Below are 12612 nucleotides of genomic sequence, written 5' to 3'. Positions count from 1 at the left end.
GTAGCTGACAGTTGGGACTCAAACGTGATGTAGTAAAACTATTAAATACATCAATAGGAATGCGAGATTTGATATGGATATTAATTTTTTATTGCTCACATTCTTAGTGTATAAGTATGCATAAGGCTTATGTAATCAAAAACAATGTTTAATTTTATAAAACTAGAATTTAAGTTTTAAACTTTTTATGGTAGAATGTCTTACAAGCAACTCTTTCTCATTTTCAAAAATCTAAAAAATAATACCTTTAAAGCAGCTAAATTATAGCTTATCTATGAAAATAAATTCGTTATTTTTGCTCAAAATATGTATGGTATATGGGTATTTTCAAACTTTTGAATGGCTAAACTTTCAACAGAAATGTTCATCAATTGTTTGAACGTCTCTTTAAATTTTAAAACAGCTTAAACCAGCAATTCAACAGTGAAGGGAATACCCCTACCAGCTAGCTTTGGAAGAACAAAACTTAGCTTTCATTTTAAAGTGACCAAACTCATCAATGGGGAAAGCGCCTTTAAGCTACAGAGTTGGCGCCGATAACAATAATATTCAAAAACCGATAGGCGCACTTCTTTTAAAATTCCACCTGCAAAAGCTTTACACTGGAGCTTTGATTTTGGCAGCATGCAACAAAGGCGGTTTTTACTTAGTTACACTCGCTCTCTCTCTCAAACAAGTCGGCTGCTGTTCCCTGGCGGAGGAGTTCGTTCTTCTCGCGCGTGCTTGTTGTTGTTGTTTTCGTGGCGTTGTTTATAACAATAACAACAAGTGATTATTACGCGAAGACAAGTTGCGTTCAAGTGGCTAAGCATATGGCCGAGACATAGGGGCTAAACCCTTTTTTTGGCCCAAAACACGAGACTTCCTTGGTGTTACTCAAGTTCGGGTGCTCTGTTTTGGCCACCTCCCAGTTCTGCCGAAATGGTTCGGTGGAGCGCGCGGTCGCGACGCCAAGCTCGCCAGGACAAAGTGGAGCTCTTGGCCAGCAACAACAAAGTGAATGGCGAGGACGATACGTCCGATAACGGTTCGTGCAGGGGTGTCCCGAAAAGGGGGTCGCTATAGGGGAAATTACCCTAAAATATTATATATTAAAGTTACAGAAACTAAAACCTCATCAGAAAACGTTTACTTGTAGTAATATTCCATATAAGATCATTTAAAGAAAACAAAAGTAATATATAGTTGGGTTATTGGTGTTAATTTTCTGTTGAAAGTCACATAAAATAGTTTGATTTTTTGTTCAGTATTGAAAAGCTTAATTATTATTTGTATATTGTCGAAAATTAGGCATGCCTAAATCTCTGGCCAAACCTGTTTGCATTCGACTTAGAAGATCTTTCTCTATTTAACCATTAAATACTCATAACAAAAAGTCTTTAAACTTGTTTAGCGTTTTTATACATTTTTTTCGAGAAATCTACCGACAAATAAAATTTAATCTTCAAAAGAAGTAAGCTAGTATCAATAGTATCAATGAAACTTGACTTGAAGAATTAAAAAAATTATATTTTATATTAAAAATAAATTAAAAATACACTTTTTTAAAAACCCCAACAATCCCTTTTCAAAGATCCTTGACGCGCCCTTTTTCCCCTGTTGAGAAAGTTAACATTAAGCTGCCAAAACGACTGTCACTTCATCTCCTGTCGATTGCCATTTTACGACTGTGGCTTATCTAAAACACTTTCCCCCCGTTCTAGCCGCCTTCCGCGACTCCACGGACCTGTCCGACCACGACGAGATCTTCCTCAAGGGTTTGTTGCGCAGTAATCCCGACGCGCCCCACAAGGAACTGATGGTAAGTAGACCAGAACACATAGGCGCAGAGTCGAGTGAAATAACTCGGTACGTTTTCTGACCCACTTACTCGCCTCCGAGCATCTGCTCAATAAGAAAATTGCGCATACGGTTTTCCACACATTTTCCATTCACATCGGCACCAACACACACACACAGTTGCCCCTTGTGTTTACTTTATCGATGGCATTGCATGCTGATTTTCGGTCTACATAGAATTTTCCGGGCCGCAATTTGTGCGTGTGTTTGCTTTCCTTATTACATCATTTTCTTTGCCTCCCACCAGCGCTGAAAAAAGCCAAATCCTTCTGAGTAAAAAATGATTTTCTCGGCTAAGTCAGATACTTCAATTGCTTTTCATTTTTGTTGTCTTTGTGGCTATTATTATGGCCCATTAGCAGAGTCGTTTTTATGCCCTCCCTCTTGTGTATTTTCGCACTAAACTTGACCTCTATTGCCTCGGCAGATGAGTTGGCTGTTATGCAGATGGTAAGAGATTTTATTAGATCATCGTGATATAACCACTGAAGTGGGAATGTCTTGACCTGACACATTTTCTGGCTCTAACACCAATTCGTTGTTTTCTGACCGAAAGTTTGGAGCCTAATCAATGTGTAAATAATGCTAGCTGTTTATGCGGAAAACACGCAAACTTACTATGAAAGCGTTGAGTTTACATATATCGAATTTTATGGACTCAGTAAAAAAATGTAAACTTAAAAGTATTTTTTATTTCAATAATACATATATATTTACTATTAAAAATCATATAAACATGCATTACTGATTAAAATTAACCTAAATTATATTTTTAAATCCTATTTAAAATTTCTTGTGGAGTACCAACCTTGAGGAATAGCAACGAGAATTAAACTTTTACTACAAATTTTATTTAATAAGTAAATAATTTCAAAATTATTTTCCTACTTAATGGGCCTAGGACGAAAGTTATTACCGCCTTAAACAAGCATTGCAGAAACAAAACCAGCCAACGCGCAGAAAATGTAATGGAAAGCGACATCGCGTGACGCGGATAATTAGAATCCAACATTTTCCGAGGTATTTTCCTGGGCAGGTTCACTCGATTGTGGTTTCATGCTGCGGCTGGCGGCTGTTGAGAAAGGCAGTGAAAGTAATTAAGCCTACGAGTCGCGAGATAAGAAAATATGAAGTGTCCCTTACCAATTCCAAGTCCCCATTTCGATTACCCCAACTCTCCTGTCGTCGCCGCTCCTTCGAGCACTCCCCCATTTTATGTAGATTACATAAAATGCCGCACAAGTCGCCGTGTCAACTCTTTGACATCAACGCCCCAAAGAAGTGGTGTGTATTTGAGTGTGAATAAGAAAACCGGTTTGAAAATGTATTTCCAACGTAAACACGACGCTTTTTATGTTACCTGAGTTCGAAAACGATGCACAAAAAGCGCTTACTTGTTGGCCTACTAATGCAGCTGCGGTTGGGAGTACGAGCACGAGAAACATATACTCGTACTGCCTGAGAAAGAGCGGAAAGCTTAGCGGCCAAGATTGAAATGAGATTAAAACGCTGTTAAGATTTTTAAAGAATTCGTAATAATTTTCTTTTCAATCTTCAAAGTACTAGAATAATAAATATGTGCACGATCTGTAAATAATGATTATTTAGATTTCAAAAATAATGCTTTTTCTATTTAGTTTAAAAATTTAACTCATATGGTCCCTATACAATGTATATTCCAACAGTTAATACTTTATAGTATTTTTTATATTTTAAAACTTTTCTTCTTATCGTATGAAATGGTAAAATTTTCAATACATTTACTTCCAAATCTCTAAAATTGTATAATTTAACTTTAATTTAATCTGTGTTCAACTTTTTATTTGGTTACACTTTTTTTCAATTTTATAATAAAATAAAAATGTAATGTTAATTTGTATACCTGTTCCTATTTTGATTGAAATATGTTTCATTAATGTTAAATAATAAATATATTTCTTTATTATTTTGATGTAAAATTAAGCCTTTTTCCAATTTGTATCCGTAAGATACCTTCAACAGAAACAGAGGACTGTTAGCTTAAGTTATGCTTTTAAGCCACTGTTAAGTGTAAGCTAACAGGCAGATAACATGCCGCGTACAGTTGTAACTGGGCTCGCTCTGAGCTTTTCACACGGCAGGCCAAGAGGTGGAAAGAGACGAGGCTAGCGAGCGAGAGAGAGACGGCAGCGCTAGCCCTAGCTCGCTCACTAACTCGCGCCGTTCGGCCCGAGAGCTTGTGAGTCAGTTACTTGCGAGCAGTGCTAAGGTGAGGTTCAGATTCCGGTTTAAACGCGCGCTTCGGTCGGTTAAAGCCCCTTCGATTGAGTGAGCACTGGGGCTTGACTGTGTTGGTGCTGGTGCAGCAGTGTGTGTGAGCGTGGCTTAAACGGGGCGGCTTCGCTTTGAGCCAAAGGGCAACAGTTAGTTGTTACGCTCTCTCTCTCGCTCTCTCTCTCTCTGCAAACGCTTTTCCAAAATCAATTGAAAAACCATGTGAATTTTAGGGCCCAACCAAAGGTGCTAATAAAAAACAAATCAATAATAGCGTTAAAACGAAAAACTGGAGCAGCTATTAGTGTGTTGTGCTAGTGCCTTGGTAACCCCGCTGCGAGAAGCTTTTCCGAGCTTGAATTGATGACGCAGTCGCCGAGAACTGTGTTGTAACCTGGCCAACAACAGTTAGCCGTCTTGGCCATGTTTTGGCATTTCCAAAACCCAAACTCCACACCACCAAAGTTTTGAAACTCTCGATCACCAAAGAGAGGCTCTCCCAGCTGCACACCGATATAGCCGCTCGCTCTTGGCTCTAAGCGCTCACTAGCGTTTTGGGAGTGGCTCCAAAACTAAAGAAAAAACAGATATAAAAGTCAAATAAAAATATTACCCACTGCTAGTGTAATTGAAAGCGTAATGGCCTTAAAAACTTATAACTTAATCGAGTTATTTTACCTTTTCGGGTTACAAATTTCGCGGCACTGTTGGCCTTCGAAAAAATAAAATGAATTCACGCAGTTGTTTACGTGTTTTTTGAGTGTGTGTCTAATTATCGCTTTGCTTAATTAGTAAGCACCTGTTGCGGTACCTCATATTTTGAGGCAATTTTAAACTGGCGTTGTCATGACGAAAACATTTTGCTGAGTGGAGGTGAAAGCCCCAGCCAGAGTATCAATAACAACTGTGGGTGTGCGAGAAAAATGGGTGGGGATTGTCTGTCGCGTGGGGCTTCCTCACAGTTTTTCACACGGAAAAGGGGCTGAACCCAAGTTAAGCGCATAGAACTCGGCGGAAATACGATCTTCGACTGTTCGATAAGTAAATAAACAGAGGATTAGTCACCCAAGAACTGGAGAGCTCTTCAGAGATGGAGATATGCACAAGCCTGTGTCTATAAAGATTTATAATCATACCCCAAGAACTTACAGAACTTTCAGTCTTTATTTGTAAGCCCTTTAAAGCTAAATAAATAAATAAACAATAGGAAAATGGAGAACTCTTTAGAGATAAGGAAGTATCTGAAAGATATATAATCAGACCTATGACTAATCAATCTTGTACAACTTTCAATCTTTAAATTTACACCATATAAATAAGTAAGCAAAAGGATTAACATCTATAAAATGGAGAGCTCTTCAAAGATATCATATCTATATCTTGAGGTTTTAAAGAAGTCAACATGAAAACACTTTCTATCTCTAAATGTAAACCATTTAAGTGATCTGCATTAAAATCTTCCCGTGTAGCTTGACATTCCCAACATTCCATTCAGTTTGATCGAGGCAAACACACGGAGCACTTTCCCAGAATAGAGTTCTTATGGAGAATGCATTCTTTCGCCTTTCGCTTATCACTTCTCCGGAGATAGTATTTCTCGTCAGCTTGTAGAGAGCCAAAGAGAAAAGCACTCCCACATTAAATACACAATAAATATTGCATGAGTTCGCAGTTGACTCAGAAGATGTTTTTATGACTTTCCCATCGTGGGCGGAAACGGCCCAGGGGGCAAATAATAGATACAAGATGCGAGGGAACAGCAAGGGCTGTGGATAGGGAACAAGTAACGCCGGAAGACGAAATTACGTGCAATTAAAGCAGCAAACTCACTTTCCACGCGACCCAAATTCAAATGGCAAGCGACCCAATTTGTGACCTAAGACTCCGCACATTCTGTTGTCAGCGAAGAGTTCGCCAGGGGTTAAACGGCAGAGTTTCGTGGGGGAAAAGGCAGATGGAGGGGCTGCCCAAAAGCTTGAACCAATTAACGCACTCACTCAATTGAGCCCGAGGCATCACAACTTGACCTAGGGCAGGCACGCCCCAGACGAGGCCCAGAATTTAATTAGGCGTACATGACCAAGTCTTCACTGCTCGTCTCTTTGCAGCTGAATCCGACCGAGCCGCAGCCAGTGCCATTGTTCCTGCCCGCTCATCTGAACAACAAGCCCATTTGCGACGACATCATCCGCAAGTTCTCACCCTCGAGGCGTCTGGAGTCGCGAGAGCTCGCCAAGCTTCTCGCCCAACCGCATTTTCGTGTAAGTGGCAAGGAAAGTCCCCGAGGAGGCCTTTCCCCACTCTCACTTGAGAGTATCTTGTATCTGGTATATTGATAAATTATATCTAAGGATATCCTTCAGTTGATGTATCTCTTAGCCTTTTGAGTTCTTGCACTCCTTCGATGTATAATATTTGAATATCCCCGAAGAGATTGTAATCTATACTTGAAGAAACAGTTTTAGTAGGAGTGCTTTTTAATGTTATGTAGATAAACCCCTAAATTTTATTTTCTGTGCATTTTTTAAATCCAAATTATTTTCAAAATTTTCCTGAATGGATCCTATCTCTTAGAACTTTGCATTATACAGCACTTTCAAAACTTTTTAATGCGGAAATGATGTCTTTATGACTAAGTTAGGTCAGCAAAAATATGAGGATGTTTAGGGCGTTAGCGTAATCTTGAAATATTTATTATTTTAACCACCGGATCTTTTTGCAACCATAATAAACTCGAAATCGAAAGGCTTCTGATAGTATTTGATTAACATATTTGCCTTTCAGGCCCTTTTGCGCGCCCATGATGAGATAGGAGCGCTCTACGAGCATCGACTGAAAGCCGCCGGTGGATCCACCACTCAACTAGAGATCGCCAGCCAACGCCAATCGGGCGGCTACCTGTTCACCGAGGACGTCCTCAGCACCAAGATGCCCGTGGAGACCATCAAGATGGTGGGTCTGCGCCGCGACCCCAACAAGCCGCTCGGCCTGACCGTCGAGCTGGACGAGTTCAAGCAGCTGGTGGTGGCTAGGATTCTGGCCGGCGGAGTGATCGACAAGCAGGGCATGCTGCACGTGGGCGATGTCATCCTCGAGGTGAACGGCACCCCCGTGCGCTCGCCCGACGAGCTGCAGGTGGAGGTGTCGCGGGCCAAGGAGAACCTCACCCTGAAGATCGGGCCCAACGTGGACGAGGAGATCAAGAGCGGGCGCTACACTGTGAGTGGGGGTCAGGTAAAACAGAACGGCATCGCGGGCCTCGAGACGGGCAAGAAGCTGACGGTAAGTTCGATGTCTGCTTGAGGAACTCTTCCCTGAGATTGCTGCTTGCTTGCATGAATTTTGACCAGTCGAGAGATGTGTTTGCTTGGTTTTCTTATTCAGACAAAGTTCAAATAATGAAATTGAAACTATTAAAAAAATACTTAAATCGATTTTACTAAATTTTACATTTTTATTTAACTTACTTACCCTCCATTTGTGTTTTTAAAGCTTTACTTTAAATACCCATTTTAGTTTATTCAGTTATTTAAGTAGCTTTAAAATAAAAACAAGGAAAAAACTTGTTTTAACCATGGACAATTATTATAATCTTCACTATTAAAAACCTAAAGACTTTGTAAGTCAAACTTAGAACAAATTCCCTCCAAAATTATCGAATCGCTTGCAACTAAGTAAGTAAATCTTGGCATTGCATACACAAGCCCTAAAATTGTAATATATTTAAATAATATTTTTATTATTCCCTAACCAACAGTGCTATATGCGTGCGCTGTTCACATACAATCCCTCGGAGGATTCTTTGCTGCCATGCAGGGACATTGGACTGCCCTTCAAATCGGGTGACATTTTGCAGGTAAATTGGCATTAAAAAACTTAATGAAATAATTTCAACCTTTGTTTGTATCTTTCCCCAACAAAGATCATTAATGTCAAAGACCCCAACTGGTGGCAGGCGAAGAACATTACCGCCGAGTCGGAAAAAATTGGTCTTATACCATCCCAAGAGTTGGAGGAGAGACGCAAGGCTTTTGTGGCCCCCGAAGCGGATTACGTTCACAAAATTGGTATCTGTGGAACAAGGGTTAGTTTGTTTACAATGTCTTCAAATAACTTTAAATTGAATATTAAAATACTTAAAAAAAGATCTCGAAGCGGAAGCGCAAGACCATGTACCGGTCGGTGGCCAACTGCGAGTTCGACAAGGCGGAACTGCTGCTCTATGAGGAGGTCACCCGGATGCCTCCCTTCCGCAGGAAAACCCTGGTCCTCATTGGAGTCTCTGGAGTGGGCAGACGCACGCTCAAGAATCGCCTGATCAACAGCGATGTGGACAAGTTCGGAGCCGTCATTCCTCGTAAGTATAAAATATAGAGATGCCTGACTTGAAGAAAAGGCATCTTATATTCCTTTCCTATTCATTTCATTAGATATTTAAGCCTACTTTGTTTGTATAACACTAAATAATAATATGTTACCAACTTTTCTTAGATACCAGTCGCCCCAAGCGCGCCTTGGAGGAGAACGGCACGAGCTATTGGTTCATGGACCGCGAGGAAATGGATGAGGCCGTGAGGAACAACGAGTTCCTGGAGTATGGCGAGCACAACGGCAACCTGTACGGCACCCACTTGCAGTCCATCAAGGATGTGATCAACAGCGGCCGCATGTGCATCCTGGACTGTGCACCGAACGCCCTGAAGATCCTGCACAACAGCCAGGAGCTGATGCCATTCGTCATCTTTATAGCAGCGCCGGGCATGGATCAGCTCAAGACCATCTACGCAGATCGCAGGGCCACGGGCTCCAATAGGAATCTATCTGTATGTTTGACGTAGAACCCCCAGATTAGGCACTCTTTTTAATCCGCGCACGTATTCCACAGTTCGATCGCCAGAGCTCCATTAGATTCAGCTCCAGACGCGCCCGTACGCTCGAGTCCCTAGCATCGTTGTATGAGGTAAAGTTTCCAGACCAGTCAGTCAGTGTGATACCTATCAAATGTGATCAATTCACTCATCCGCTTGGCGCACCTAGGCCACCCTAGTAGCCCTCTTAGACCTCTGCCTGAATACCCAGACATTGCTTAACACATTCGATTTGTATGGCTCTTTCGCACAGGACGACGACCTGGTGGCCACCGTCGAGGAGAGCAGCTTCGTGCAGCGCAAGTACGAGAAGTACTTCGACATGGTCATCGTCAACGAGGACTTCGACGAGACGTTCCGCCAGGTGGTGGAAACTCTGGACCAGATGAGCCACGAGGAGCAGTGGGTGCCTGTCAACTGGATCTACTAGAAACGAAACGCTACCCATAAGTTACTGCAATTTCGCATCTTGCATATATAGAGAAAGTATATACAACAAAAATCTATTACCTATCATCACAAGAAAAGGGATTATTCCAGTAATTGCAGCTAAAAATCGCAGCACAATACGAATCTTACAAAAAATTCTTACACTACTTCCTGCTGATCAAAGGTTTTTGTCAAGAAGGTGCTGTGCTTTAAAACTACATCTGTTGATTTCCAAATCAATTACTGCTGTTTTCCCCTCTTAATATCAATTATGTATATATGCAATGTGTTGTATAATTCGAAATGCGCCCTCCGTTTACACTTCAGTTTTCCTTAAGTCTAAGCCTAATTTTACGAAACGAATTCGTCCATTTTACAATCTCTTTTTGTTTTATTTATACGAACATTTCGATTTAGGTCGATGCATATCTCTTCAGTTTATAATTTTAACGAATCTCCTCAGTACAACAATCCTTTCTGCCAATATTTCTTGTAGTTTTTAGACTTGTTTGAATAAAATGTGTAAGTTTAACGAACTAGTTGAATATTGATGTGGAGTAAAGCAAATAAAATACGAATAAATTTGGCTCAAAGAAGTGGTACAGTTTGTTATCCTTTAACCGGGGCACCAAAGTAAGTTTTATTTGCTGAATTTGAAGTCTTAGAATGTGTACGTTGAATGCCAGGCATTTAAGCAACTAAAGTTAAGAAGAGTTACAGGTGAATTCCGAGGGATTTCTCGACGACAGCGTGGGGCTGACGCATTTGCTCGCTGTACTCCGGAAGATTCATGAAGTCCTCGAAACCGATGGAGTCAACGCGGCCAGTCAGCACATCGTCCATGAAGTTGCTGCAGGAAATTAATAACAAAGTAATCAATACGTGGATAAATGGTTAATAAGAAAAAGTTAAGCAATGAAATACAAATGTGAAGGTATATAAATGATATTTTAAGTTATTATTACATGCAAATAATTTATTTACTATAACAACGTTCTAATAACTCCTTTAAAGACCCCTCTTTTTTTATACTTTTAATGACAAATAAAATGTTTGGATAACCGGATTGGGAACCTTAAGTTTCTTTTCTGGGGAGTATTATGTTAAATAAAGAGAGATTGGGGACGTCGTGTACCCATGCAATAAGTGCTTTCCATGGTAAGAAGGGGGTTTCCCTGAATTATGAATGTTCTGAGCACAGCCAAATGGTATTATCGAGATAACGAAGGTTCCTTGCCATATTGGAGCGGATGACCAGTCACTCACCTGGACTGCAAGAAGGGCAGGCGGCCCACCTGGCGGGCGGCGAAGCGCTCCATTCCCATTTTGAGGGGCACGCCGAGTCCCTCGCGGTTGCGCAGCATCTGCATGTTGAGGTTGTACTGGTGCTCGTTGTAGTTGAGCTCCGAGTCGCGCAGCCGGTGGACGTGGGCCAGTTGGTTGAGGCAATTGGCCTCCGTGGGCATTCCCACACGGCCGGTGGCATTCAGTACGGACACCTCCGAGGGCTGCACTTTCAGGGAAGGCTGGTACTGCATTGCAAAGGTTGTTCACTTCATTAGCATCTCTATAAACAAGACAACATCACATACTCACCATTTTGTATACAGTTTGGTATATATCAAGCTTTTTGAAGCAAAATCAAGTGATTTACAAAAAATCTTGTTGAATGACAAACAAATTCCGTGCGAAATAGAGGTGGAACAAAAGCGATATTTCATTGATTCTATCGAATACGGAAAAAGACAATCGTTTTTGAGAAATTATCGATTAGTTGATTAGCTGGGACTTAAACCAAGGCATTGACAACGGCAAGCACTTTTAGCGCTGTTTCAACCCATTTTACTTGACATGTGGCCTAGACTAGACTCGAACCAAATACTCATAAGTAACGGCGGCATATTTGAAATTCCGATATTGATAAGAGCTTTCTTTCATTTCTTATAAATATGATTTTTATTTAGGCTTACTTTAGCATTTAATAATGCTCTACATATAAGTCGAAAAACCTACACTTATTTTAATAAATAGGCTTAAGGGGAGAGTTCCTGCGCAATTAATTAATTTTTTATGGTTACTTTTAGACATGCGCAAAGTATAATGGCTTCGAAAAATGAAGTTGTTTTAAGAATGATCCCCTTAACAAATGATTGCAAATGTTTAAAAACAAAGCTAAATTTTGGGTACCCCTGCTAAGATGACCCATTTTTGAAGTTTAAGGGTGTATTTAACACCCTTTAAATATTTAGCCACAATTTTCAAAACGTTATAAAATTTCCAGACAGGGTAATTTTTGTGATGGCAACAGCTGAACGTCACTTTAATTCAATACCATGCTGATAAGTAAAACTTGGCCTATGTAAATTTGTTTTATTAGCGCGTTTAGCACTTTGGTCAAGTGACGAACTTGAGTGCTGTGATTAATTACACCCTCGCCGGGCCAGCAACGAATATTCCAAATATATATCGGGCTCGGACGCAGCTCTAATCAATTCAATAAACAAAAGAACTGCTCGCTGGCTCTGGGCTTTGTTTTCCTCTTCCCGCCCACACCTTTTAGCGGCTTTTATGATCTCTGCTCCACAGAGACGCGATTCATTTGCATCGAGTGACAAAAGCGAACGAATGCGAGCCCAAAATCACACGACAGAGCCTAATTAGTGCATGGTCTCTAATAAAGATTTCGGCCAGTGGATATTGTGTTAATCAAACTCCCGCACACAATAGGCACAAACTGTCTCCGGTCGATCCGATCCTATCCAATCTGAACTTGAAACCGATAGCAGACGGATGAAAACAATAACCGGATGGACTTGAGCGGAAAATAAATGGTTTTGATTTTTATTATTTAGAGTTATTTATATACATTTGTTATTTTAAGTAATTTAATAACACTGAATTTAAATACCTCTAAAGCCACTTTAATTTATGAGCTAGCTTTTCAGTTTATTTATGCAAAGTAATTTTAAAATATTTTTAATGGTATGTATGTATATTTTTAATGGTAGTATATATGATTATAGATACTCTTAAGCTTTTTAGCTTAAATTCGTGTATAAATACATTCAATAAATATAAATTTTAAAGATCACCATTATTTTTAATGAATGAATACTATATTTAGAAACTGACAAAATGATAAACGAAAATAATCAAAAGTATCTAACGCAAATCATAAATTTAAAATAAGAATGACCATAACTATGCCATCGGACTGATAAAG

The 12612-nt window shown here is 40.2% G+C and overlaps 2 protein-coding genes across 3 annotated transcripts; one reads left to right on the top strand and one right to left on the bottom strand.

Annotated features, from left to right (window-relative positions):
* The first annotated feature begins 668 nt into the window (after window positions 1-668).
* On the top strand, window positions 669-9985 carry LOC108034000 (protein PALS2). Of its 2 annotated transcripts, none has more exons than XM_017108729.3 (10): window positions 669-1027; window positions 1704-1801; window positions 6201-6353; window positions 6877-7311; window positions 7850-7948; window positions 8015-8176; window positions 8239-8449; window positions 8584-8915; window positions 8978-9052; window positions 9214-9985. In XM_017108729.3, exons 1-10 carry the CDS (start codon window positions 922-924, stop codon window positions 9388-9390), a joined length of 1848 nt encoding a protein of 615 aa, XP_016964218.1. In that variant the 5' UTR covers window positions 669-921; the 3' UTR covers window positions 9391-9985. The 2 variants fall into 2 exon arrangements, with proteins under 2 accessions (XP_016964218.1, XP_016964217.1); XM_017108728.3 differs by having other exon boundaries at window positions 6877-7374.
* LOC108033999 (proteasome maturation protein) lies at window positions 9972-11120 on the bottom strand. The gene is made up of 3 exons (XM_017108727.3): window positions 10986-11120; window positions 10656-10921; window positions 9972-10239 (listed from the first exon to the last, which is right to left on the bottom strand). Exons 1-3 carry the CDS (start codon window positions 10986-10988, stop codon window positions 10104-10106), a joined length of 405 nt encoding a protein of 134 aa, XP_016964216.1. The 5' UTR covers window positions 10989-11120; the 3' UTR covers window positions 9972-10103.
* Window positions 11121-12612: the final 1492 nt, after the last annotated feature.

The sequence above is a fragment of the Drosophila biarmipes genome, chromosome 2L (assembly GCF_025231255.1).
Source record: "Drosophila biarmipes strain raj3 chromosome 2L, RU_DBia_V1.1, whole genome shotgun sequence".
Classification (NCBI taxonomy): domain Eukaryota; kingdom Metazoa; phylum Arthropoda; class Insecta; order Diptera; family Drosophilidae; genus Drosophila; species Drosophila biarmipes.
Note: the sequence above shows the minus strand (reverse complement) of the source record. Positions and strands in the feature narration are given on the sequence as shown.

Coding starts and splice junctions, on each gene's coding strand:
- LOC108034000 (XM_017108728.3), top strand. CDS start 922: ATGGTTCGGTGGAGCGCGCGGTCGCGACGCCAAGCTCGCCAGGACAAA. Junction 1,028..1,703: donor GGACGATACGTCCGATAACG/GTTCGTGCAGGG, acceptor CCCCCGTTCTAG/CCGCCTTCCGCGACTCCACG. Junction 6,354..6,876: donor TCGCCCAACCGCATTTTCGT/GTAAGTGGCAAG, acceptor TTTGCCTTTCAG/GCCCTTTTGCGCGCCCATGA.
- LOC108033999 (XM_017108727.3), bottom strand. Junction 10,240..10,655: donor CTGCCCTTCTTGCAGTCCAG/GTGAGTGACTGG, acceptor AATTTCCTGCAG/CAACTTCATGGACGATGTGC.